We start from the raw sequence: 26290 nt of genomic DNA on the forward strand, positions 1-26290 counted from the left end.
GCCTCTTTTTCCTTGTTGTATGAGCGCTTACTTAAGGCTCCTCTATTAAACTTGCTACACACGCGGCGCCATCTAGCGGCGGAGCCGTAAAGACCGCGCGTCGCGATTCCACCGAGCATCGAAAAACTTTAAGGGTCTTTTTCGTCATTGCAGGGCAGCATAATCCCAGTGGCAGATACCAAGTAACCCGAGTTGGCGTCAAAGACGTTCATTGAAGAGCGACACACACCTGGCATACACCCAGTGACCCAAGTTGTTATCAAATAGGTTCACTGAAGAGCAGCGCAGAACGAGTGGCACATACTCACTGTCGCAAGTCGGTGTCAAGGAGGTTCACTGAAGAGCGGTACATGCCCAGTGCCGCATCCGCGGTGACCCATGTCGACATCAAAGAGGTTTGTTGAAGAACGGCACGTATGTATACATTGCCACACACTCAGTGACCCAACTTGGTCTGATTTTTGCTTTCATATCCTGTTCCCTCAGCACTGCAGCCTGATGCGCTATCCATTCGAACATGAACTACCTAGTCGCACAGGTTGGCAGGTGATTCAACCTCTAGTTGACGTCGATTAATACATCCCATTCTCACACACAACTTGCTAGGAACACATTGTCTTGCATTGATTTTGACTAGACGAATCCCCTTCACACTTTTCTGGACTTCCAAATTGCCTTTGAATTTATCATTCAACTTTTGCCGCTTTCTTAGCGTGCAAAAAGGAAGGGGCCGAGACAACGGTTAAAAAGATTTCAAAGCATTGTAACGTTTCGGCTCCCTAGTTCACAATTTTTCTTAGTGCGTCATGGTATAACTAATCAGGCTATTTCTGTTTTTTTTTTTCATTGAATGGCTCATTCAGCTACACTGATACCTGACAGGCCGAGATGAACCACATCTGTGCTAAACTTCCAAATCCATAGTCAATGAACGATGCGTACCAAAGTGAACTTCACCATGAAAACTGCGGGCGCAAGTCTTTACGTGGGTATGAATTTTAATTCAGGCACGATCTATGTGACCTTTCACTAAAATTTAATTGGACAAAACAAAATACAAGGACGCACATGCATTAAAGTTGGGCTCATCAGTGCAATGATATGTTGGCATTATTGATAAAATGAACACAGCTGAAATCTAAAGAACATAAAAATTAATGACACAGCATATACGGCTATGCATTTAAACATACCAGCCTGCTCTTTTAACAGCTCCTTGAAAAGCTGATTCCTTTGGCCCTTTATTACTAACCTAGCATGCGTATATATTGCTACTGCTCGAGTTACAGCAAAGAATTATATTAGTCGTAAAATGATGGAAGAATAAACTCTAGCTGACTATTTGCCGATATGCAATATAGTTAAAGGATGATTACACCGTTTGTAACAAGCTGCTGTGAGCTGTGACGAAAACTATATGCAACATAGAACACTGTGAAAACAAGAACTAGCTTTAATGCAATGCAATGACACTCCCCTATCTCGAAGCAGAACTTTGGCCGACATCTGCTCCAATATAGGCGCATTCATCAGGAGTGGGGGGGGATATGCCATTTGCCCCCCCCCCCCCCTCACACACACTTTGGAAAGCGGGCACTTTCAGCTGCACACAGGAAAGTCCAAAAGTCCAACAAAACTACAGGCGAAGCTAAATTTTCTTTCGTAATAGAGTGGCCACGTAAGTAATGCTTTTCTTTACTATGTATCGCCTGCTTGGGCAGCGAGGATTGTCTTTTGTGTCTCCTCAGGACGCACTGTAGCGGACGATGCGTAGGATTCGCCATACGCGCTCGCGTTGCGGAGAAGGCCTGGCTCTGGGCAGTTCCCGCCCTAACTAACGTTAGCTTACGCTAGTTGCAACATGGCTAGTTTTTTGGGACTGCTGTATCCGTATTTAAAAACAGTCATCTTGCTATATTTAACCTGCGGGCGAGGGGGAGGTCCGCATAAAATATAATCAGCCGCGCCCAACGGATGCCAGCATGTATAATGTACACACATTCTATCATTAAAAATATGCTTAAAGTGGCTTGTTTCAATTAAGGAAAGGGATTTGTAGGGCTGTGAAATATCTGGGTTTTTTTCTTAATGCCAATAAACAGAACTCATTAAAGCAGAAATGGTAAATAGCCATTCTTCGTTGATAAAAGGGCTGTAAGCAATAGAAATTAAAGCTTCTAAGCGTAGGCAGCTTGTTCTAGTTATGTGTTGAGATATTCAAAATGTTGAAGCTTCCTGTTATATCACTAAATTGAACAGTGCCACCTTGGAGCTTTAAATGTACTTGCATTATACCACTATCACATGGACATCTTCAAGCATACTTGAGTGAATTGAGATTAAGAGCTATATGCAATTTTCAGACGTAGCTTGCTTTTAATCTGCTGTACTCACACATGCTTTGGGCTTTGGTCAAACAATATAATTTTAATGCCAACTATCTTCCACAAGAATCAAAGCATCCATGTGGCAGACATTACTGTATGAAACTGAAATGAACTGCAAACATCAACTTGACAGCACTTTAAGGAACTTGCGGGTAGCTGAATACCTAAAAAAAGAAAGACACAGAGTTAAAGCAACAAAACAAAACCTTTATCAATTGTCAGGAAGTACCTTAATTACAATGTAATAAAGTGTTTGTGCATATTTGGCTCTTTTGGTATACAGGAAATGTTTCCAGAAGCTCCAAGACTTAGTCATTGCATACTTTTGATTGCTGTGTAATAATTAATAATAATTAGCTATAAATAGAAACTAGTGCACCCCAAGATTGTCATTGAGACCTGGTGTGCAAACGTTAAGGTAACATTGCAACCCATTTCTCATTTCCACCTCCTTTCTGGCTTACCAGCCTACCACTCACATGAATCTGACCTACTAGACATGTCAGCTATCAGTACAGCCTAACTTAATATTTCCCCTGCACATCCATTGAATGTCCCGCTTTTATAATAAGGTTGATACTATTGTCCTACAGGCCCTGTCACATTGCTACTGGGTTGTTCTGACAAACTGTCATTTCTTTGTGGCCACAAAAATCTGATTCCTGGTTTGCCATTCCTGGCATTATAAAACAGAATGAAAGAACAATAAAAGAAAGAGAAAAAAGAAGGAACAATAACATGGTTCACTGCATGCCTTTATGCTGCAATATGTCAGACCCTATGCAGTGTAAGAACATTCTGTAAGGATCTGAGCCTTAGAAGCAGTGTAGGCTTGACAGCAGTGAAGAAAAGTCTGCACTGAATTACAAGGACTTGACCATAATAAATCCAGGTCTATTTACACAATCTCTTACATAAGAGCGTTCCTGCCTGGCCAGTGCGTAAGTGTTGACAAATACAGAAAATGAGGTGATAAGAATGGGACAACCTTGGAGCTAGTCGAACACAAACAAAACTTGTGCAAAAGAAGTTTTGTGAATACTATGGCACCAAATTACTGGTCACCAGATGGTGAGGGCGCTTATGTTGTTCCTTCTGCATTCCAGACTGACACAACATGCCACTCACTCAGCCTTATCATCAGTTTCGGCAGACAAGCTGCCTCACCAATAAAAAGCGCAAACCACACAAGTCCTCTGGCCAGTGGTAGAAGGACAAGTTTTTCCACTTGTACTAGTGCAACACAGGTATACACACTATTCACAAAGAAGCACTTCAAATCACTCACAATCACACACACCTGAAGAAACCTCGGATTCTCTTTAAACTTCTTGTCTTCCTGCTTTGGCTAGTGTAGGGGCTCCCAATTGGATTTACCACACACTGCAGTATTTACACAAGAAACAGAGTGCAGGAAGTGCAAGATCACTGCCAATCTATGCCTAGGAGTTTTCACTGTTATATGAAGTGGCTGAGGTTTGCGGTGAAGAACCACTGTGAGTGTCCTCCAGTTGAGCACTGACATGCTTCTGGCCTCTGCTGGGTGGATGCCTCTCTTCAGGCTCATCTTCTTCATCGACAGCATAGAACACAGTGTTGCACGCTGCAGGTGACAGTAGTTGAGAGAGTCATAATACAACAGCATTGCTTCACCGGTATAATGAAACAACTTCAGCTCGTGATCTCAAGACAGTTATTTTCAATGCAACAAATATGTAAACACAAAAACTAGAATAAATGCAATGTAAATCATATTTTTACTCCTTCACTGATTAAACGCTAAAGAAAACTGGTGTGTAGAAGAAAGAGCAAGAAAGCTACCAACTTTCCTAAATTCAACTTGCCGCTATGAACGAGAACTTCAATCTATTTATTAGCTTTGTCTGCATGATTTCAACACACTTTTCACCTATTCCAGTACCACTATGGCAAATATTGCCATTCTGTTCCAAGACAGATCATAACACATGTTTGGCACAGCTCCTGATAACCAGTAATAACAAAACAAGCTGTGCAAGCACATCAAAAGGTCAACAGGATTCATGCTCACCTGTGAATGCTGCTGGGTATTGCTGTGATAACTTCATCTTCAAGAACCTAACATAACAGAAAACAGAAACATATGATACATGGTGCGCCCGACTGCATGGTTCCTTCAGACTGTATGTATAAATGTATAGGATGTATGCACTAAGGCTTGGCTGCGATGCGGAGCTGTGGTGCCTCGGTGCCAGTCGCCATATTTGCAGTTGCTCCGCAGCAGACAACGTGTTCTGCCCGGCGTTGCTGTGCAAAGGTCCCATTTATCGCATGTGGTTCCACTTCTGCAAGAAAACTGATGTTAAATAATTTGCTGAATGTGCTGTATGAACATGCAATATAGTGAGTCTGGTGGTGTAGGCGTGAGCTCTACCTAATTTGTCAATTAGTATCCAAGTATGCGCTTGCATGTCAGGACGCATCAGCAGTGCATGGTGCGGTTGACATGCTTGTTCTAATGGTCAAGAAAAAAGCTGAAGGCACCGTGCAAGCAAGTACATTTTTGTTTCCCTAGCTGGGTCAACTCGTAGTCACTTCTAAGCTCATCGGACACACACTGGTAGGTAAAGCAGTGCCACCATGACAATCTAGGCCAGTTTATCATTCTGTTGAACTTAATATTAGAGTAAGAATTTGTTGTAACAGCTTTTCAGCTCTGGCTTACTATGCACGCAGTAATTGCTGGCGCAAAGAGCACATTACGTTCTTGACCGTGCGCAGCGTGCGTCCGTGCGCACGGTCAAGAAGTTGACCGTGCGCAGCGTGCGTCTGGGATGAAATCAACGTAGTTAGCCGGGCGTGAAACATTAACGGAGCGTGACGCTGAGCTGCAGTCTAATCAAAACATTGAAATCACAACCATTCAAGCGTGTAACCGTGCGAGCTTGATCATCTCCCTAATCACAGAAGGTGAAACATCGTGATGGCAACGTCATCGTGATTTGAAAATGCGAAAAGGTTGCTCCTATTAGCCCGCACGCCATTTTACCTGCGACCTTTTCAAGTCGCTTAGAATTGAGCGATGGATGGGGCAACAAACAGCAATAAGCGAAGTGCCTGCTTGATCGTCGCAGTTTCAGGCCTGCGCATCGTCGCAATCGCCGGCAAAATCGCTAACATGCGGAGGCTTTTACACCAGCCTGTGAAATACCGAAGAGATAAGGTGTTCATCTTCCGCTGTAAAGGCTGCATTCATGCATTTAGAAAGAAACGCTGCAGGCATACGGGCTGTTGCTGAATCCAGATGGAGTTCAATGTATAAGCGCGCAGTACCTACACAGCCCGTAATTGTAGATGCGCGTTCACACATTCAGTTACGTAGGCACGTCATAGAAATCTGTGCTCAAATGCTGACTTCGTTGTGCTTGTTTCTTGACGTGTTATAGCAAGCGCGTGAACCACACCATGCACTGCTAATGCGTCCTCAGAAGCAAGCGCATACTGGGAGATCGACTGACATATTTAGGCGAAGCTCACACCTACACCACCAAGCTCAATATATTGCATGTTCGCACAGCACATTCAGCAAAATATGTATTACAAGTTTTCTTGGAAAGTGGAACCACACGCAATAAAACAAGGTACCTTTGCACAGAAACACCGGGCAGAATGCGTTGTCGTCACCCCTACTGCGGAGAAACCACAAACAAAAACCACACATGCAGAAAAAGCTTCCTTACGCACCTAATTCGCTTGAAGACAGAATCCAAGTCCTTCTTGAGATCAAACAGCAGCTGCGTGTGCTTTTTCAGGTCTTGGCTAGCGACGACGAAGCGGGTAGCAGAGAGTGCGTTGCAGTTGATCAACATCTCATTTGTCTTCTCAAGTCTGCCTAGCCTGAAAGTTGCGGTCGAAAAACACCCAGTTGATGCATTAAAGTAAACTGTCACGCACACTTGCTGTTGGGTGACATACGAATGCAGCATAGAGCGAAGCAGTGAATAATAACAGTTATTCATGCAGTTGTGCGGCAGCATATGAGTAACAAAAGGTACAATTCATAGAGGCTACACATCAATTCAGTGCGAGAGTCGTAGAGTTTTTCCACGCCTAGCTTACGATAGCATCTATGTCGAAATCATAAATACCCATAATACTTACACTTGCTTCTGGCACTGTATAATGCACTGGATGTCTTTGTGATTAACTTGGTTGGCCAGCGCAGTGAGCAATTACATCTGCCGCAGGCGAAGAGCAGCAGCTGAAATCAACGTGCGCCATGTTGAAGCAGTCGCCAAGCCAGCCAAGCTAGCAAAGTCGATGTGAGGGCTAAGTCAAGCCAAAAAGTTGCCACTGATTTAAGAAAAATGCACATACCGAATAATATGTGTAATTTCTTGTACCCGTTCTTATTACGTTGTTAATGTGTTATACTGAATGACAGTAATGTTGGGGGTAGTGCTGGCTGGTTAGAACTTTTTAGTTTCGGTTCCAGAACACCATCATGTGACAGGAACTGTCGGTCATAGAGTTTCATATTTATATGCTGTCGGTGTTTCTGCGAGTTATATTACGCGTCGTGTCTAGAGCAAATAGAAAATGCGAGTGAATTATTCGCGAGCAAGGAAACACAATATTGTAATCATGATTGCACTCACACGGCAGCAAAAGGGGACTCAAGAGCAGGAAATGCGCGGCGTACTTGGATATGTGTCTGATAAGCAACTGGATATTTCTACGTTGTGACAGGCTATGAACCTATTATAATTTTTTAAATTAACTACTGCCTATTATATAGTATTACCCGAGGTAAATATTTTTTACAGTGTAATAATTATTGGTGAATGCCGTATCGCGGCTGAATAATGGACTGGCAAATCTATGCCATGTGCGATCAGTAGTATCGTTCTCAGTCGCAACGCTGATGATTACTAAATGTAAAAAGAAAAAAAAAATTCTGCAACTATTATAAAAAAGGTTGACCCGGACGTGATTCGAACACGCAACCTTCTGATCTGGAGTCAGACGCGCTACCGTTGCGCCACCGAGTCAGCTGAACAGCACGCTGTTAAACACGTATTTGTAAGAAAGGCCGAAGCAGCTTTCGGCAGATTTATCGAAATTTATTTATTTGCAGGAATTCTCCAGAATCCCTACGAGGCGCAAATGTCGGTGGCGGCTGTGCAAATCGCTCAGCCGCAACTGCTGCGGCAGACATTTCCGCCACTTCGGCGGCCACGAAATCCGGATTCAGAACCAGCATGCTGTAACGGTACACTTTTCTTGCGAAGTAAGCCTGCAATAAAATAGCAGTCAGTGTGTTTGCGGACGGCCAACACATTAGCATAACATAAGCGCAGTTAAGACATTATTTTCGAGGAGATCCGAAGCAATCCATTAGTTACATCAATTAATTTCTTAATTAAAACTTTATGGCACGTGTTCGTATTGAAAAGTTGAAGGGAATCGTCATAAGAGCCGATCTTGTTCCGTTTTTCTAGATTTCCAAATGGCCGGTTCGATGAAATTCTAGATAGAAATAACTGTCGTAAACATAAACATTCAATTGCAAGTCAACACTGTGTCTGCCGATCTTTCCTGCCTTCGCGCTTTCGATCGCCGCTCTGTGAATGCGCCGCCTGGCTACCCCTGACAGTCAAGGGCGCTGTGTAATCGCCTCGACCTTCTCTCTCTTTTCTTTCTTCTTTACAGCTCCCGCCCGTTCCCCAAGGTGCTGAGTCATGCTCCCTAAAGAGCTGCGCTTCTTCCTCATCACAACCACAATACCTCCATCTGCGAAGCTCCCGATTGACGATCGGCAGCAGATGGGCAGCAAGGCAGACCGCTTTATCGTGTTGTGTGGCGACTTTCTTCTTTCTTTTTTTTTTTTTTATGTGCGGAGAAACGAACTGTCCCAGTTCATGTAAAATATACACGCTAGAGCGAAATGTCAACACACATATGGAGCTTAGCTTTAACCGCGAAGGAAATTGGTTCACAGCTACATGTGTGGTTTCCACAAAAAGGTAAATATTTTCCGATGGGAAAGATTCGCATATATCGTACACGGAAATGCACAAAAGCTCCCGACTAGCATTATATTCAACCTCTTTAATTAATAGGGGTGTTGGAATAGTCAAATTTTCGATAGAGTCGAACACGAACATTCGAGAAAAGTACGTACAACCGAATGTCAAATTGAACATCAATTATTATGACATTTTTTTTTCTTTAAAGCAAAGTGAAATATTAGGATGCGTGGAGTCCGCTTAGTGAAAACGAAGTAGAGATGCGACTTTCTACATAATTTCATACATGCATGTACTGGCCGGGTGTTTCATTTTAGCTGCACCAAATTTTAAAAAATTGCCTGTGGCAGATAGTACAATTATAATCCTTGATCTAAACTACTCGATGAGGCGGCCATTACTTCCACGAGAAATCAAAATGCCTAATTGAATAATTAACATATTTGCGCTAATTAACTTCTTAATTATTTTACGGCACAGCATTTAATCTGAATTACAGCCGCTGAGTTCGGGAGGTGTATCCACTTGGAACGAATTCTCAGGGCTGAACCAGTTTCGAGATAATAATTTTCAAAGTGTCCGACGAAATGCATGGGCGTTCCGGTTAACTTTCTGAGGAAGACGCTGTTTTATGCATTGAAGCACCACATTTATAGATGACTGGGGCTCCGCTTGCCTCAATCTTCTCCGCTTGCACTCCCTATGGAGACATACACGTTCTGCCGTGGTCAACGGGGTCGGGCATCCTTCTTTCTTGCTGCCAGGGTCTCTCCTCGCCATTTCTGGACCTTACGTGTCAAACGCAAGTGCGCCATAGCCGAGAAAGCGTGAAATTTCTCCAACAAATTGCTCACTTGTAGGCCTTGATGAGCACCGGCGATGAGCACCGGACAAACGTACTGCCAAACTACGCCTCTCTGAACGCCGCGCGCAAGGCTAAAGTTCGGTCCGATTGCGTCATACGTGACGCAACAACGGCGCCATCTGCGAACGCGACACACGCATGATCGAGCAATGGCTTCTTTCCTCTGCACAATGATACCAAAGCGCATGACATCGATCTATATTCACGCATTAGAAAGCTTACAAGCTTAACTTATGACACAGCTAGTATAGGGGTCCTACGGAGCAATTTGCAATCGTGTTTGCTACGTATTCGTATTGGGCCCGCCCTGGTCAAATGAAGTGCGCGCGAATTGGCATCCCTCTGTCTTGCTGTCTATTCACGCCATTTCTGTACTCTGCAGCGCAAGGAACACGGGGCCGCTATAACCAAACAAGTGTGAAACTTCGTGCAAAAAAGTGTGCACTTGTAGGCCTTGCAACTCCTGGCGCTGCATCCTGAAACGATCCACTTCGGCGATAGTATCGCCGCGGTGACAATATCGCCATCAGGCGCGCGCTGATTGGCTGGTTGAGCAAAATTGAATGACGTAGTGCTCAACCAGCCAATCAGCTCATCAAATTTTGCTAAAACAGCCAATCAGCGTGCGCCGTTGGCCAAGGCGATAGTATCGCCGAAGTGGATAGTTTCAGAATACGGCCACTGATGAGCACTGATTACAGTTTGCTGGATCACACCTACCAGCTCAAGTGAACTGCTTCAAACGCGACGCCTCCCGCTCGGATCGACAACCGTACTGCCGAGTTATGCCGCTCTGAATGCCGAGCAAGAGGCTAAATTTAGCTCCGATTGCGTCGTGCGTCGCTAAGGGTCTTGTTTATCTTGTAGGGACCTTATGCGTGGCGTGACAACAGCGCTACCTGTGCACGCGCGGCACATGCATGATTAATTAATGTTTTTTTTTTTCCCTCTACACAACGATACCAAAGTAAGGCGCGTGGATAGTATATGGTTGCAAATATCAATAATGCTACAACATTTTTTCATTAGATGCTGTTTTAGAAGGTGACCGCCTCTGATCGACTTTGATGACATCAAAAATGAAATACCGCGCACAGGTTGCTTAAATCCCAATGGACCACGAATAATCCACAGTACATCCGATCAATGTTAAGCGCCGGACGTTCGGGCATCCACTATAGATATCCCCACAAATCCGGATGACATACGGCGGATGTCTTAGGGAACGTCCCGTGCAATATAAAAGGCATCCAATTGGACGTCCTAAATACGTCGTTCTCCAGCATTCGGACGTCCGTAGGACGTTAAGAAAAGGACATTTTCAACGAAATATCCGCACAATGTCCGGTGGATGAAACAATCTGGACATGGACATCCAGGGGACATTTGAGGGATTTCAAATGTAGACAGTGATTACAGAAACATCCAGAGGACATTCATGATAAATCTGGAATTTTACTTGTGAGGTTTGTTGGTGCGTCACCTTGCTCCTACTTCGGCTTTTTCCATGCTTTGGAAAGTGTACTCTACCTGAGAACCAATTAATGTACCAGCTATAGGCACCATGCTGCACTCACTTTACTGTGCAACTGCGTCCACGAGCAAGTGCCCCCGAAGCAACTGGGACCGTCTTACTGGTACAGGTTGCATAGGTGACAACATCCACGGCAGAAGCATACGTTAATTGCAGCATGGCGCATTCAACGCTACCAAATACGCCGAAACATACATAATAAAAGGAATTGAGTATTAACTCAAATGTTCATCACAGTTATTGTAGATATTAAGCTCCGTCAATGTGAAACTAAATGATGCATATAAGCCTTTTAATAAGTCTTGCTAAGCTAATGGCCCAATTGAGACGTACACTTGCACATAAACAGCAGAAACACGAGATATTTATTAAAAAGCATACTGCAGTGTAAGCTTAGAACACATAATTTGTGTGCATAAAATGATTTGGCAGAGCAAAAGCTAATTTGAGCCTGAACACGTAAACACAAGCCCATAAGAACCAGCAAGAATTAAATATCACAGAACAAGCCAGTAAGAGTATATGTTAACTTTAACGAGCTCTGTACAGGGACACAGAAGATAAACTATAAATGCCTCTTGAAGTGACCTAAAGAAATAAATTCTAATGTACCTCCATTGAGTAATGCAAGCTAGCCGTCTCTATTCATTTACTTGTCAACCTAATTCACAGTGATGTAAAAATGTTTTTATGAAGGAAAATAAAATCACCAACACCTACAGCTCCGCGTCCTTCCTTATGTATAGAGGCGCCCAGGGCATAAATCAATGGACGTTACAAGACAACCCTGGGCGGACATCCGCGGGACGTACGCCGCTGGTAAATCCATAAAGAAACATCCGCTGGATGTCCATCATATCAAACTGGGCGGACGTTCTGTTAAGCCCAAACCGCATATATGAGAGCGATTTTGTGCGCGACGGAAGAACTACGTCCCCTGTCCGTACCATGGATATTGTTTCCCGGATGCGGACGTTCGGATCTAAATCCGATATCCGATGAATATCTGTGGTCCGTTGGGATGGGACGCATATACTTATTGAATGACTGACAATTATTGAATAGAAGTCACCTGGCCCGTGCGTTAAGAAATTGTTTTCTCTGCGCAACGACCGCAGTTCTCCTGAAGCATTACTGTATACTTCGTTGTTCTGACTTAAATTCGAACAGAAAAGAATACTATTCGACAATTTCGAAAAGTGAATTTTCATATCGAACACGAATTGAATAAGAAAGACTATTCAATTCGTATTCGCAATTTCGTGTATTCGCAGAGCCCTAGTTCTTACTATTCAACCTGTCCGTTTAAATCACTACAGTTAGCGCGTACATTTTGCAATTGGGCCGTATACGTCGGTCAGTGCTAGTCTTAATCCATTTCCAAATAATCTGAACAAAGCATCGAAATAATCCGAACAAAGCAGGCGGCGCAAGTGTGCGGAAATGGGCGCGGGGGGGTTGAAGTAGCGGGCGTCGGCAGCATATAGCGTCATCATGAAACCGACTTTCAATCCAGTTTTGTATTTGATAAATTACAATTCTTTAATTATGCGGAAAGTAAGGCGCGTTTTCGCCGTTGACGCCCGGATACGTGCTGTGCCAATGCGAGGTGCACGCACACGGCGCAGTTCACAAATAGCATCACAGTGAACTATTCATAAATATGATGCCAGTGGTCCATACTTATGCTCAAGCACAACTGTGCTATTCTCGCACTTGCAGAAAGCTTTGCCGCATTATATGGCACTCCTCGATATCCGTTCCTGAGTGCCATAAATTATTCTGGTAAGCGAACCAACATTGGCGTGCATTTACCTTCACTAAAACGAATAATCCGGCAGTGGCGACGAATGGTCCGACTAGCGCCATCTGCGTATAGGAGAAACATCCGAGGTTAGGCGTTCACTATACTTATCAGGAAAAAAAAAAATGTCAGGGTCCTTTTGTATGAGTGAAAATTACTTGACATGCGATTACAATTATTACATCAAATACACGAATAAACGTATACGCTGCCGAAAGTTATGCGCGAGTCTCTGTTGTTCAATTTGCAGCTGTTTAAATTTTTGGAAGTGTCATTAGTTGCATTACCAAAATGAATAGATGCCACATTTCATCATCCTTTAAACTGGCATAAAATTATAAAATGCAAGATTACTGAAAATCAGGCCCCTCGGTTCCCTTTCTTCTCTCTCTCTCTCTCTCTCTATATATATATATATATATATATATATATATATATATACTGCAACATTCTGTAGTAAACTGCGCCATGTCATTTCGAGATCACGGCCTTTCTTGCTCCCGCTATATAGACTACACGTACACGGCGTGCATCTCTTTTGCCGAGTTCGTTCTCCACGTGAGCCCAGAACGCATGCCGAGCGCGCAAGGCGCTTCGCGCAAATGCTCTTTGCATTCACGAGTCGCGCAAGCGTTCTTTGCTGATTTTTCTGACTGCGAAGTTACGCGGGCCAACATATCCGGGAGAGCACTTTGACTCCGCTCGCACACATCACTCGTATCTATACCGGAGATACGCTATGTGCAGGTATTTTGCATGAAAGGTGGCAGTACTGGGCAGTACTGACGTTCTCCTTGTTGCTCTTCCAGATGGCGATGGCGATCAGGGTCAGGGCGTGCGCCACGGTTGTGAACGAGGACCACCACATGTACGCCAGCATCGGGACGCGCGAATTCTGCCGCCACCAGGGTGCGCCAGGGAGTGATGCGAGAGAAAAAGAACAATTAATTTGCAATATAACACTGGTAGAAAAATTCAGTCTGGTTTTTATAGCTGCATTGGTTGCAGTCTCGGGCCGCCAAGCCCGAGAGTGCAACAAGTCATTAATCACGCTACCTTTTATTGCAACCAGTTCAAAACGCGTGCCCAGTGCAGCGCCGGCTTCGGATGTGAAAAAGAACTTCGTATAAAAAAAAATTTGGAGGACGCTTAAGCTTCGCTTTTAAGAGTGCATGGAACGCAATAGCTTGCTTGTCAGGCTTCCAGGCAACTGCACCTTTTACTCCACCTTCACATCTGCGCGCCGCTGCCGTTTTACGCTGCCGTAGGGTGCCTCCTGGCATCGAGGCGCCCTACGCTGCCAAGGAAGCGAGCGCCATCGGTATGGTGTTTCTGCAAGTAACATACCCGGGCGCGCGCCGCTGTATATGAATGGTAGAAATGCTGGAAAATGGGTTTGTTTTTGAGTTTCCTCGTAACAGAATTATGTTTTCTCATATATTCAAATTACAATCCGACGCTACCATGTCTGCAGGTTGTGGTTAAATCATACTTCACGATTTTTCTGACGTATTTTACTTTGAGAAATCCAGTTAGTTAACTAACACCTCTGCGCCATGCGGAGGCCTGCGTGGTCGGGGTGGTTCGGAATTATTTTCTTCGCCACGGATGCCGGCGCTGACGCCGATACTGACGCCGATGCCGAATTTTCTGCGACACGGGGCCCTTAACGCTTTCGTGTTAAAAGATTCATCCAGTCATTGAAACCTGTTGTGGCAGTTGTGTGGTGCCAGATACTAACCAGGCGTACACAACGCGTACTATGTGGCCATGCTGCCAAAAGCTGAGTCCATTCAGCACTCGACGGGACAAGAAGCATGGTCCGCTGCGTTTCCAACAGAAGCGAACAATTGGAAGGACAAATTTGGCAGATTTCGGCCACACGTTCATTGTATGTCCTCCAACCATAACGCCGGGCTGACTGGCGGGCTCTTAAGTTGTTTGTGATACCCACATGTGTGACCGCCGCTTCTGCTTTCTGTGATGTGACATCCGAAGCCGCGCTGCGCTTCACTAGCCTTTTAAACGGTAACATGTTGATCTTAGCGAAAAAAGCTGAGAGGCGATGGAGGTGGTATATAAAAGGTGTTGTAATTAATTATTTGTGGCGCTCTTGAGGAATTGAGGTTACGTACCATAATTATGGAGTGGACAGCCACATTCACACAAAAAGGAAAGAAGAAAAAAAAGCAGGACACTAAATTTTCGTGTCAGTATTCGTTGAACTGATCCTGCAATACGTGGGATCGACGCTCTTCTTCTTCTTCTTTTTCTCTCTCTCATTTTTTATTTTTCCCTCCCTTCTTGTTCTTACCGCCAGGTTTATGGCGTAAACCCCGTCGTGGGTTTGTGGGATTTTCGCAGAACACACAACGACGACGTAGGAGATAGAAGAAAACTGTTTCTTGAGCACGGCGCGAAAGATGGAGCAAAAGTGTCGGTGACACACGTGCAAGCGATGGAGGGTAATCTCCCTGCGCATGCGCGATGCCTCCTAGACCACACGGATCTCCAACCGGAACAGGATTCCCACTCTTCTGAAACACCCTGTTGTCAAGAACACCTCAGCAACGACGACGTGACCCCCGCGGTTCAACACCCTTCTCAGTGATCGCTGCGCTGCATGGCTACGCTCCAAGCCCAGTAATATTAATAAAGGTGCACATTTCACATTTTAAAGGTAACCGCAGTGTTATTTACGTTAAACAATGCTAATATCCACACGAGTTTGGATGTATTGAATATTTTCCATCAACCATTAAGCTGACGGGAATAGGAGTGAAATTACCAGGCGCTGACCATATAGATAACAGCGGTGCCAGGCGTCATGTTGCAACATGTATAACATGGCGTCCAGCACTGAGGTGGTGTGTATATTGCACCTGTAAACTTCAGTAACATGAACGCTACCTTCACGCATAACAAAAAATAATAATAATATCTAGGGGTGTGTGCAAATAGCAATATCGAGGCGGAATCGAAAAGAAAGGAGCGAATTGAATGGAATACCGAATACTTTTCGAATAATGAACTGCCGTTCTCACCATCACTCTTCACATCGTAGCATATTCAAAACGTTAGCAAGTTTCTGTCATTACATAGTACGTTATGAAGCGATGTTTAAATAAAAGCACAAATTGAGTATTAGGAGAAAATAACAGTTTCTTTCAAATAAACAGCTCACTTCAGAGATATTAGACATCACACTAAAACACAATAGCGTCAGCGAAAGCGCAGTGTTGCTTGACGCGAGTTAAACCAGACAGCTTAACCTCGACGCACATCATGGCTTTCCAAACCGATAGATAAGGAAGAAAAGAAAACTACGAAAGAAATGTGCCCGCAAAGGAGAGCATTTCTTCGCACTGAGCAAACATTACGCCTCACACTATTCTGTTCTACGACGTTATATATATATACCTTTTAATATGACATAAGCGAAATAAAAGAAGCCATGCTTCATTCACCGTCACAAGTATATCCTCAGCCATCTGCAAGCGATTTAAGCGATAGTGACATGATATGACAAAGACATGCTCCCACGCGCGCAAAAAAAAAAAAAAAAAAAAAAAAAAGAGGTGCAGAGACAAAAGGACGACAGAAAAGGTGGAGCGCTGGTCTGTCGCCCCTTTGGTCTCTGCACCTGTTTTCATTTTTCTTACGCGCTTGAACATGCCTTTGTCTAAAATCCAACTAGCCCAACTCTCTGCCTTAATAACATGCACTCAGAAGAAAATGAAGAAGAAAGGAGAATCGCGGCGAAGTGCATCCTGTGCAGCCACGACGACGTGCAGTCAGTCAGAAACTATCACAGCGCGTTATATGCAGCTCGCTAAACATGTGCTGCTTATTAGGCTTACACAGCTAATTTAGGCTTATACGAGACATGTGTACGCGTATGTGAACAGTGACTAAGCAGCCTGAAGAGTTACCAGAACTGAGACACACGGAAGTAAATTGTGAACTGAATTATTGTGCAATTCCTAAATCTTTATATCATAGCTTTTTATTCTAGTTTTTTTTTTTTTTTTTTTTTTGTCGCTTCTGAACCGGTCAATAATGACTACCCAGCATCACAAGTTGAACGTTTCGTACTGATACGTTTTTATATACGGTGGTATCAAAATCGTATCTTGAGTGCGACTGCCCCCCCCCCCCCCCCCCCCACACACACACACACACACACACACAAAGTTTCACCGGGCTTTGATTTGTGGCCGACAAAAGAGCGTGCAAGTTTGCTGCAAAAACGTGACTCAGTGGGCTCACTGAGTGGAAAAGGCGTCGCAAACGTTTTAGCACGGCTTCGCTACCTTGCATGCTATATAAGATTATGTTTGTTTGCGTTTAAACATAGTTTTAAACAATACATAGCAATGCCATGGGCACATGTACAGTGAAATATCTTCCCAGCGAAGCATGCGACAAAATGATCAGCTTACATCTTCAATGCCGATGACAAGGTATAAATCCATGAGGCTGCTCATGTAGAATGAAGCCACCACCAGCGAACCGGCGAACTGTATCTCTGCGAGGAGGACGGAGCGTCGTGCAGCATGAGTGGGACAAAATGCAGACGGTGCACATGGTATATTCAATATAATTAAGGGTTATACGTCATGTGGTCCAAACAAAGAGGAACGCTCGTAATGAGTACATGTAGTATAATGGTTAGTAAGTGCGTGTTTATCTTTTCAAGTGCGATGCAATGGGTATCTTATATTTCTTCCTGCATGAAGCTGACCTGTCAGCATTTTTAAAGCGTGTATTCATTATAAGACTCCTGAAAATGGACACGCTGCCATTCATGGCATCCAAACAACAGTCAATGAGTTCTGATCAGTACCACGGTCATATAAAGTGTCATACATATTGTTGGGCTAGTTGGTTCATTATGGCAGCAAACGGGTGAACACAAGCAAGGAGCGCCTTGTGATCTCCTAGGCGCCTCGTTTGCCCCTCGTGTCTCCTGGCGCTGTTTATGTCATCCTCACTTGCACCAGAACACAACTAATTTTGAAGCGTATTTCTGCGCTCTGAAGTGCAGTATATGCAAACGAGTTGGCTGCGAGTAGCTTTAACGCCGGCGAGCGTACCGAAAAGGACAGTCACCCCGAAATGACGTTTGTTTCCAGAACCGAATCATCGTCCTTATCCGCATAATTATCGTCCATTCAGTTCACTACAGGACCAATGCTTCTATAGACGACCTCTCTCTATATAGCTGTCCATGTGTTGAGTCAGCCTGCTTCTTTCTACGCCATGCAAATTTTCTAATTATAATATAAGCTACACACTCCTTTGTCAACCGACCGACTACAACCCCCCTTAAATACTTACTCTGTTATTCTGATAGGCCACTGGCTGTCTGTTCTACTCATTAAATGAGTCAATCCACTTCATCTTACGGGTGCTTTAGCTTGGGGCCAACTCCGATTTCAAGTTTTGATGGAAAAGCGAAGAGCCTTGACAGAGCATCCCCTCCCTCCATTCGCCCAATTCGTATACCCCCTAATCACAATTTTACGTTTAATCTGAAACGGTCGTATTTTCGCACATACAGGAGTGCCGATATAACGGCGTACAGTGCCTCCACAGGCCCAGTAATATTTTTACAGAGAAGCTGTTAAGGGCTAGTTCGCCGAGGATCGTGTCTGCGTGTTGAAAAAACTATCATCCTCAGCATTTCCACTCCATGTGAATGGCCGTTTGACTCCGTGTGCGTGGTGGTTTCCCGCCAGTTGTGCCTTAGCACATGTGTCAAAACGGATGTCTAAAGGCTCATCCACACCGTCGACTGATAATGGTCGCACGACCAAGTTGGTCGCAAAGCGACCACTCGCAAATAGTCGCAAATGGCCGCTTTTCTCGAAAAGCGACCATTTCGGGCCAGTCGCTCGCTGCTCGATTTTTCAGTCGCGCGACCGTGGTCACAAATCTGCTCAACCAATCAGCGCCGCGCCGAAAGTGATGTTATGTGTTTTTATCCGGCGTCGTCTACGCCAAATGCAATGTCCGCGCCACCATATGCAGACTACAGGCCGGTAATCGGTGTCTTGTGATGCTGGGATGCAGCAGTTGCAGCAACGTCTCGAATGTACGCGGTCGCACTCGCTGGAAGCTAAACAGCAGGAAAAGAAAGCACAACACAAACCCTTTTTCCAGCTGCCGTTCGTTGGATGAGCACGCCACCCAAAGGTGAACAGCGGGTGAACAGCTTCTCTTTAATATTATGCACCGAATAACACGCAATGCGAACTAGAAATTACAACTTGCTCTCGATAATACTCGCTGTCATGCGCACAAAGTTCGGGCAGGAGGCGGCTTGCGTGGCCGGTCACTTCACGCGAGCGGAGGCACGGGCGCACCCACGAGCGTCGCGTTTTCTTCGGAGGCTACCGCGCTGCCACAGCTGACACTACGGCAGAGCAGATCAGCACAGGGACGACGTCTTCCTGTTCGCTCGAATCAAAATCCAGCCATCGCTCGAATCAAAATCCATGGCTGTTGCCGGAACGCGAAACCAATTTACACAGTGCCAGTGAAGTGCGCGCGAACTGCGTAGATTCCTAGAGTTCTCGCTGACAACGATAATCTCCGGGATTGCGACTTCCCGGTCGCGCTCAGCCGGGCTTGCCGGTGTGAACATCGGTCGCCTTCGGTCGCTTTTTGGTCGCGAGTCGCAAATGGTCACGCGACCTCCTCAAGTCGCCGGTGTGAATGAGCCTTAACATGACTGAAAGGTCATGACATCAATAACATCACATGCTCGTCAGTTACGTCACGATTAACGATAATAAAATCACGTGTGGCACATACCCGCATTGGATATGTCAGTTTTCAAGGAGCATAGCTGCCGCGCAGGCACTTTAGGCGTAGTATTGTTTTAGTGCCATATCACGCTGGCACTGGGGAAATGCTCGCGTCGCCAGGCCAGCGTTTTCAGGGCCGCGCTGCCGCAGTAATAATGGATGAAAACTAGTACTGTCTAAATAGACATAGGCCTATAATGTCCTTCGAACATGCTTTTTATTCTCGCTTGTGAGCGAGAATAAAAATCGCGACGACGCGCCGCAACGTGGCCGCGAGACTGTCGTACCTGCAGGGGTGCTGTCGATCGAGTTGAGCTTGAGCTGAACGGCGGCGTCCTCGGCCGTCAGGACGCTGAAGAGGAACACCATCACCAGCACGCTGTTCAGCGTCTGTGCGCGTAGAGGGAGGAGAAGGCAATGGGTGAGCTCTTATAACGGACAAATATACGAGCGGGTGCACTTTAGCCGCGATACACTTAGCGGATGTTTTGGGGGCGAAGCTCCTTAGGGTGTGGGTCTGTCCCTCCTCTGTAGTATGTAGTAGTCGTCGTCGTTGTAGTAGGTAGCCACGTCTACTTTTATGAAAAAAAATTCCGAAAGTTGTGTCCGTAGCGCGGAATCGAACCAGCAACCCCTCGCTTCTGAACGCGCGGCGCTAACCACTACGCCACGAAGCGCACATGGACACACGCACCACGATGACAATAAAAAATACCCAAAAGCAATGAATGCGAAGCAACACAGCAATGTCAGAAGTAAGGTGAGCTTTGGTAGCAACAACACGCGAACTTTGTCGACGCCATCGGCGTTTTGCCCGCGTTAGCTCAAAATGCGTGCGGCGTTTGTGTTGCTGGAGCCTCTGATATAAATAGGCACTTGGTGCCGCAGCTAAACGTCGCCTCCCTTCCCTCCCCTCCCCCACGGCCTCTCGCGCGTCCGAAGAAGGCTTTGCTCTACATATATGTGATAAAGAGAAAAGAGACGCTGTTAAGGAGCCGGCGCAGAACGCGCGTCTCCGCCTTTCACTCCCCGTAAAGACGCGCCCCTCGCGCCCTCATCGCAATACAGCTCCGCGCGGCGACGATCATCTCCAAATGACTTACGAACTCACGGCGACGGCGACGGCGACGGCGACGGCGACGCCGACGGCAGAAACGCGTTTGTGCTAGCGCGTTACGGCCCTGTGTAAGAAGCTGGTGTAAGACGCTGTGGCCTCTCCGCCTTACCCCCGTATTCATAAACGCTCCTCGACTTGAACTTGACTTGCCACCGCCTTGGGCAGCGCGTTCGAAACGCGTTGAAGGCGGTGGCAAGTCAAGTCGAGGAGCGTTTATGAATACGGGGGTTATACTCTCTCAGCAGTCATGTGATGGCGTCGGCAAACGCGTTGCACGTTCCGGCATGTGTAAACGGCTTGCGTAAGACGCTGTGGCCTCTCCCCCTTACTAGAGAGTACTGCACGTTTCTAACGCGTTTGTGCTAGCGTCCCCTTAAGCGGGAGATGGTGCAATTATAATGAAGGGCGCTGTTATAAAATAGGAATGGCGTCACATATGGCTCGTGTCATTGGTGGAAGTCAATCGTTCGATTTAGTGCGGCGAGACTGGGCGAATTACACGGAAGATTCACGGTTTACCGATGATTCCCTCCGGAGCTTCGCCCACTCATCATCATTCACCCCGTGGATATGCGGTGTCTTTTTTTTTGTGGGTCTGTCCCTCCTCTGTAGTAGTAGTAGTATCACGGAGAAAAAAAAATTCCGACCGTAGCGGAATCGACCAGGGACCCCTCGCTTCTGAACGCGTGGCGCTATAGGCCACGAAGCGCACATGGACAGTAGATGGCAGGACTGCGCGTTTCTAACGCGTTTGTGCTAGCACGGCCCGTGCAAGAAGCTGGTGTAAGACGCCGTGGCCTCTCCGCCTTACCCCCGTATTCATAAACGCTGATTCGGCAAACGCGTGCGTTCCGGCATGTGTATGCGTAAGACGCTGTTTCGCTGCTTTCTCTCTAGCGTCCCCTTAAGCGGGAGATCAATTATAATGAAGGGCGCTGTTATAAAATAGGAATGACGTCACATATGGCGCGTGTCATTGGTGGAAGTCAATCGTTCGATCTTTACACACACACACAGCACTCATCATCACACACACACCACTACACACACCTCCACACACACACACACACACACACACACACACACACACACACACACACACACACACACACACACACACACACACACACACACACACACACACACACCACACACACACACACACACACACACACACACACACCCACACACACCACACACCCACGTGCGCTCGTGCCTGCATTTAATATATATATATATATATATATATATATATATATATATATATATATATATGGTTTATTGACAGTTTCGGTCAGTTTGCGGTTATCTTAGGTTCATTTACCTAACAGTTTCGGTCGGTGGACCGAAGCTGTTGGGTAAATAAACCGAAGATAACCGCGAAGTTGTGCTTCTAATTTTTCGGCATACGCTTGGCCCATTTACAAATCCAGTTACTATATATATATCTTTGTACCCTTTGTACCGCATACCTTTGAAATTGGCTGCGTCGTTCCTCCCTTGATTACCTATCAATCAATTTTTTTACGTCATTGTACGCACTCGCAGGTTTGTAGTCACATTATGGCACCACTGTATATGCACCCGAAGTTTTTAGTCACGGTGATGTCTTTCTAGCTCTCCTATTTCCGTTAAGTTTGACATGAGTCAATGTACGTGTTGGTATGCATGACGTCACTAAATGTACACGTACTTGTGGTCATAAATCAGGTACCGACTCTCTTTCTTTGTTCCCGACAATGTATGCACGCGCAAGTTTGTAGTCACGTTGATGTATCTCTCTCCTATTTCCGTTGAGTTTGACATGAGTCAATGTACGTGTTGGGATGCATGACTTCACTAAATGCACACGTGCCTGTGGTCATAGACCAGGTACCTTTCCCTCTTTTTTCTTTTTGCTTACAGAGAAAATGTATAATTTGAGCTGTGTGCTTGCAATCACACTATTGATGAATGTCGGACCCCGGCCGAAACGGCGAAATTAAAATGTTTTGTTTTTCTACGTGCGTCTGCACTTCCTTTAATTTATTAAACACCGGACCCGAAGAAATATTTTCTTCATATATATACTATAAGGAACCTCACGGCGACCACTGACCCTAGGGCAGACTTGTACACGTTACAGAAAAGAAGTAACCGATTGTTTTAACGTTACTTTACCTGTCTACGTTTATTAACATTGCACACATGCAGTAAATAGAACGAGCTGAGCTAGCCTGGCTCTTTCAATGCGTCTTCTGCAGGCCTTTACATGTTGTTTGTCTTGAATATGAATTGCTTTCCAAATATTTATTCGGTAATCTCCCGTCGTTTTCTTGGCACGACATCTGCGGCCACACTTAAAACTTGCTCGATGTGCGCGCTGAAGAGGAGGGCTGTGTGGTAGCGTATACGAACAGCTTGCTCACAAGATTATGGTTACTCAGTGCCGCGCTGTTCGCGTCTGGATCATCTGTGAAGCGCAGCGCTTCATTGGTGCTAAACATGGGGGAGGCGCTCCGATAGGCCCAGTGAAAAAGTTAAAGGTCGTCCATCCCTGGCATCAACTTCCGAAGTGGCCATGGCTATGGAGCCATGGCCACATAGAAGCGCCGCTTCAATTTGTCGGCCAACCTCTGTTCGACCTCCTCTCGGCGCCCTGCACTCGTTTGCTATCTGAAGCGACTGATTGTAACAGACGCCAGAAGAGGTTCACGTTCCATGAAAGGATGGCCAAATGTTTAATGTCATTTAATATAAAGCTGCACATCATTCAGCCCTTAAACTACTGATCGTCTGTTACAATCGCAAAAATATGTGTATATGAGTAACGTACATTAAACAGAAGAAAGAAATATATGCGTTTAACGGCCAAAAGCCTGTCTGTACCAGGAAAGTCATAACTGCATTAAGCGACGAAGAATTGAGGCCGCATAAAAGCGCTTCCAAGGTGGAGAGAGGTGGAAATTTATTGTAAGAGAAGAGCTCCGAGTTCGTAATTCCAAGAGAGGTCTGCAAGCCTGCCATGTTCAGGTTATGGATGCGTAGCTGCAGCAGGCTGATTGGGAGAGAGATAGCTCATGTAGGCATGTACATGTTTTTGTACATTTGCATGTACAATTCAAGTCGGTCAAAGCTGCGTCCCCTGTTATAGCTTGTTTAGTCAATAATGTAACTGATTACATCCAATTGGTTACTGAAAAAATATTTCATTACAATGAGCGTTACTGAGTAAAGTAATCGTTAAATTACAAGATTACCAAGAAGCGTAATTGATTACAAGTAATGGTATAATTCGTTACGTGCAAGTCTGCGCCATGGGCACATACCCATACAGTAGCACATCTCCAGTGGCCCCACAGTGGCATATGTTCAGCGGCACACTATTTTAGACTGCACTCTGTCCGGAATCGGCCCGCGAAAACCCCGAGATACATACAGCGAGATACGCCACCTCCGAGTCTAGCCATGGCTTGACTCAGAGAGGAATGCTTCGCATTAAAGGTATGGCGTAAGTCAGTTATACGTTAAAACTGCATACATTTACTAAACTCTTGTCCAGTTGTGCATTCTCCTTCCACCATAAAATAGGAGTCAGTAAATGCGACCATGCAGCCTATAATTTCGTGCGATTACAGCCTTTGTGTTCCCGTTGCTAATTCTTATGATGTTACCGTATCATTGATACAGTTCGTCGTATACGAAGTTATTACTCATGTGTGCTGTCATGAAATAAGCAATTCATAGCACACGTGCGTGTATGCAACCTGCCCGACAAACGTATATATTTTGCCGCTTCATATTTTGCAGAATAACACGGGCGCCGCTTCGCGAATTACGCCTGCCCGCAGCCGAGGGATGAACGCTCGAGAACTGTCGCGTCACCAGGTGTACATTTACTTCTGTTTCTGTCTTCATCAACCTTATCGGTCTCAAAGATGAAGAAAACTATGGTTTGATTTCATGCTCATGTGTGGCCACGCGACTATGGAATAATTTACCGAAATAAATTAAACTTTTATCACCATTTAGGCTCATGAGACACGAATACAGCTTAGAGACATAACTGGATTTCAACTCGGTTCTTATTACCGACTGGTATGCTACGAACGTGCAAGACCCATCTTTTCAAGTATATCGCCGTTAGATGCAAAAATCAGCATCCCCATGTAAGTATACAAATTGAACGCCTACGTTCTTGTTTTTTTTCCAACTGTAGATACCGGTTTTTATTGCCTAAACACGGCGATTAAGGTGTAATAATGTGTGCTGAGTTGAATGTTGATGGCATGTTTGGTGAGTTTGCGTGTGGGGAGTTGCCATGCCCTGGATTTTCATTTCGTATTACGGTATTCGAAACGTACTTCACGGCTGCTTTTTGTCGTCGGTGACGACACAATGGGTATAGAAAAAATTTGTGTAAATGTTTTTGAAAGATGACGTCTAGAATATGACTGAACCACTTCCATATAGCTCGGCATGCATCTGTCTTCACATCCGGGCCAATTATTTTACCTAATCGCTTCCTAGTCAATTTTGAAAAGGCTTGAAGGCAGCGTATACAAGAGGTCTGAGGAGGTCAAAGATGATCTGCACGTTTCCAACAATCAAGAATAAACCTAGACTTCATGTACGCGTTCTGCACTTTCATTAAAGCTCTATTTGTTCCTAATAACGTGTTATATGGTTATACGCATTTTCCCCCTACCTATGCACTTTTTTTTTCATTTATATCCGCAAAACATACGTATGTACATTTAATTCAGCGACCCCTCCTGCAACCTTATGTTTCTGGGGTCCTACATTATGCTGATTGATTGATTGATTGATTGATTGATTGATTGATTGATTGATTGATTGATTGATGAACTGCATAGGAGACGGTAGTAACAGCGGTGTTGAAAAAGTCGCGTAAGAGAGCACCCGAAAGCTGCGTCTGCATGCAGCTCCAAACGCTGCTAGTGTAAAGGCTGAGCCTTGGCCGCCCTGTCACGAGTATTGCTTGCGGTCAAATGTATGCGATGGTGATTTGCAATGCAGTTTATGCAACAGAACCACTTTGCATGTATAGTTTTCTACAGTTATCAGCACGTCACTTCCCCAGACTGTTTCTTGTGGTAGTGTTTAAAATATCTGAAGCTAAGAAGATTTCATTTCACTTCGAATACACTCGAATACAGCCAGTGCTCGCTCAGCTTTCCGCTTTTAGGCACTGAGTAAATGCGGTGCTCGAGTGGTAGATAAGTGAGCAAAATGTGCGGCATGCATTGGCGGCTTACGAAAAAAATGCTGCTCGCCGTCTGTATGCCGGGCCTGTTCTTGAACATTAAGCGGTCGAAGCAGTCATCCATCTTTCGACGATGAGCGCGGTATCCGCTGCAAAAAGTAATAATAATAACAATAATAATCATTGCAAGGCTGCTCAATAATGGGTGCATATTCACTGAGAAACTTCAGTGAACAATACCAGTGTGATCTATGTTGCCAGTTGTGTAAATTGTACACCTAGTATCGGTGCCTTCAGTGAACAGATTCAAGCAACTGCACGTGAACAGAGCTGAAATTGATTTGAAAAACGTAATGTGCTCGTCGAGCCAGCACTTACTACGTGCGTACAGTAAGACAGTGCTGAAAAGCTGTTACAACATATTTTTACTCTAATATTAAGTTTAGCAGAATGATAAACTGGTCTAGATTGTCATGGTGGCAACACTTTACCCACCGGGTGTGTCCGATGAGCTTAGAAGTGATTAGGAGTTAACTCAGCTAGGGAATTCGAAAATG

The 26290-nt window shown here is 45.1% G+C and overlaps 1 protein-coding gene and 1 non-coding gene across 2 annotated transcripts; both read right to left on the reverse strand.

Annotated features, from left to right (window-relative positions):
- Positions 1-1031: 1031 nt before the first annotated feature.
- On the reverse strand, positions 1032-25825 carry LOC119449599 (uncharacterized). Its single transcript, XM_037712811.2, has 10 exons — positions 25786-25825; positions 19698-19800; positions 17041-17126; positions 13386-13493; positions 12610-12663; positions 7502-7662; positions 6528-6599; positions 6111-6263; positions 4438-4484; positions 1032-3990 (listed from the first exon to the last, which is right to left on the reverse strand). The coding sequence occupies exons 2-10, from the start codon at positions 19777-19779 to the stop codon at positions 3830-3832; spliced, it is 924 nt and encodes a 307-aa protein (XP_037568739.2). The 5' UTR covers positions 19780-19800; positions 25786-25825; the 3' UTR covers positions 1032-3829.
- Trnaw-cca (transfer RNA tryptophan (anticodon CCA)) lies at positions 7346-7417 on the reverse strand. The gene has a single exon. It is a non-coding gene; the product is annotated as a tRNA-Trp (tRNA).
- Positions 25826-26290: the final 465 nt, after the last annotated feature.

Source organism: Dermacentor silvarum, chromosome 4 (assembly GCF_013339745.2).
Source record: "Dermacentor silvarum isolate Dsil-2018 chromosome 4, BIME_Dsil_1.4, whole genome shotgun sequence".
NCBI lineage: Eukaryota > Metazoa > Arthropoda > Arachnida > Ixodida > Ixodidae > Dermacentor > Dermacentor silvarum.

Excerpts from the sequence above, each read along its gene's own strand:
- LOC119449599 (XM_037712811.2), bottom strand. The coding sequence starts at position 19,779 with ATGGTGTTCCTCTTCAGCGTCCTGACGGCCGAGGACGCCGCCGTTCAG. Across the intron at positions 13,494-17,040 it reads TTGTCATCGGCATTGAAGAT|AATTCGCGCGTCCCGATGCT; the intron begins GTAAGCTGATCA and ends TGGTGGCGGCAG. Across the intron at positions 12,664-13,385 it reads GGAAGAGCAACAAGGAGAAC|ATGGCGCTAGTCGGACCATT; the intron begins GTCAGTACTGCC and ends TCCTATACGCAG.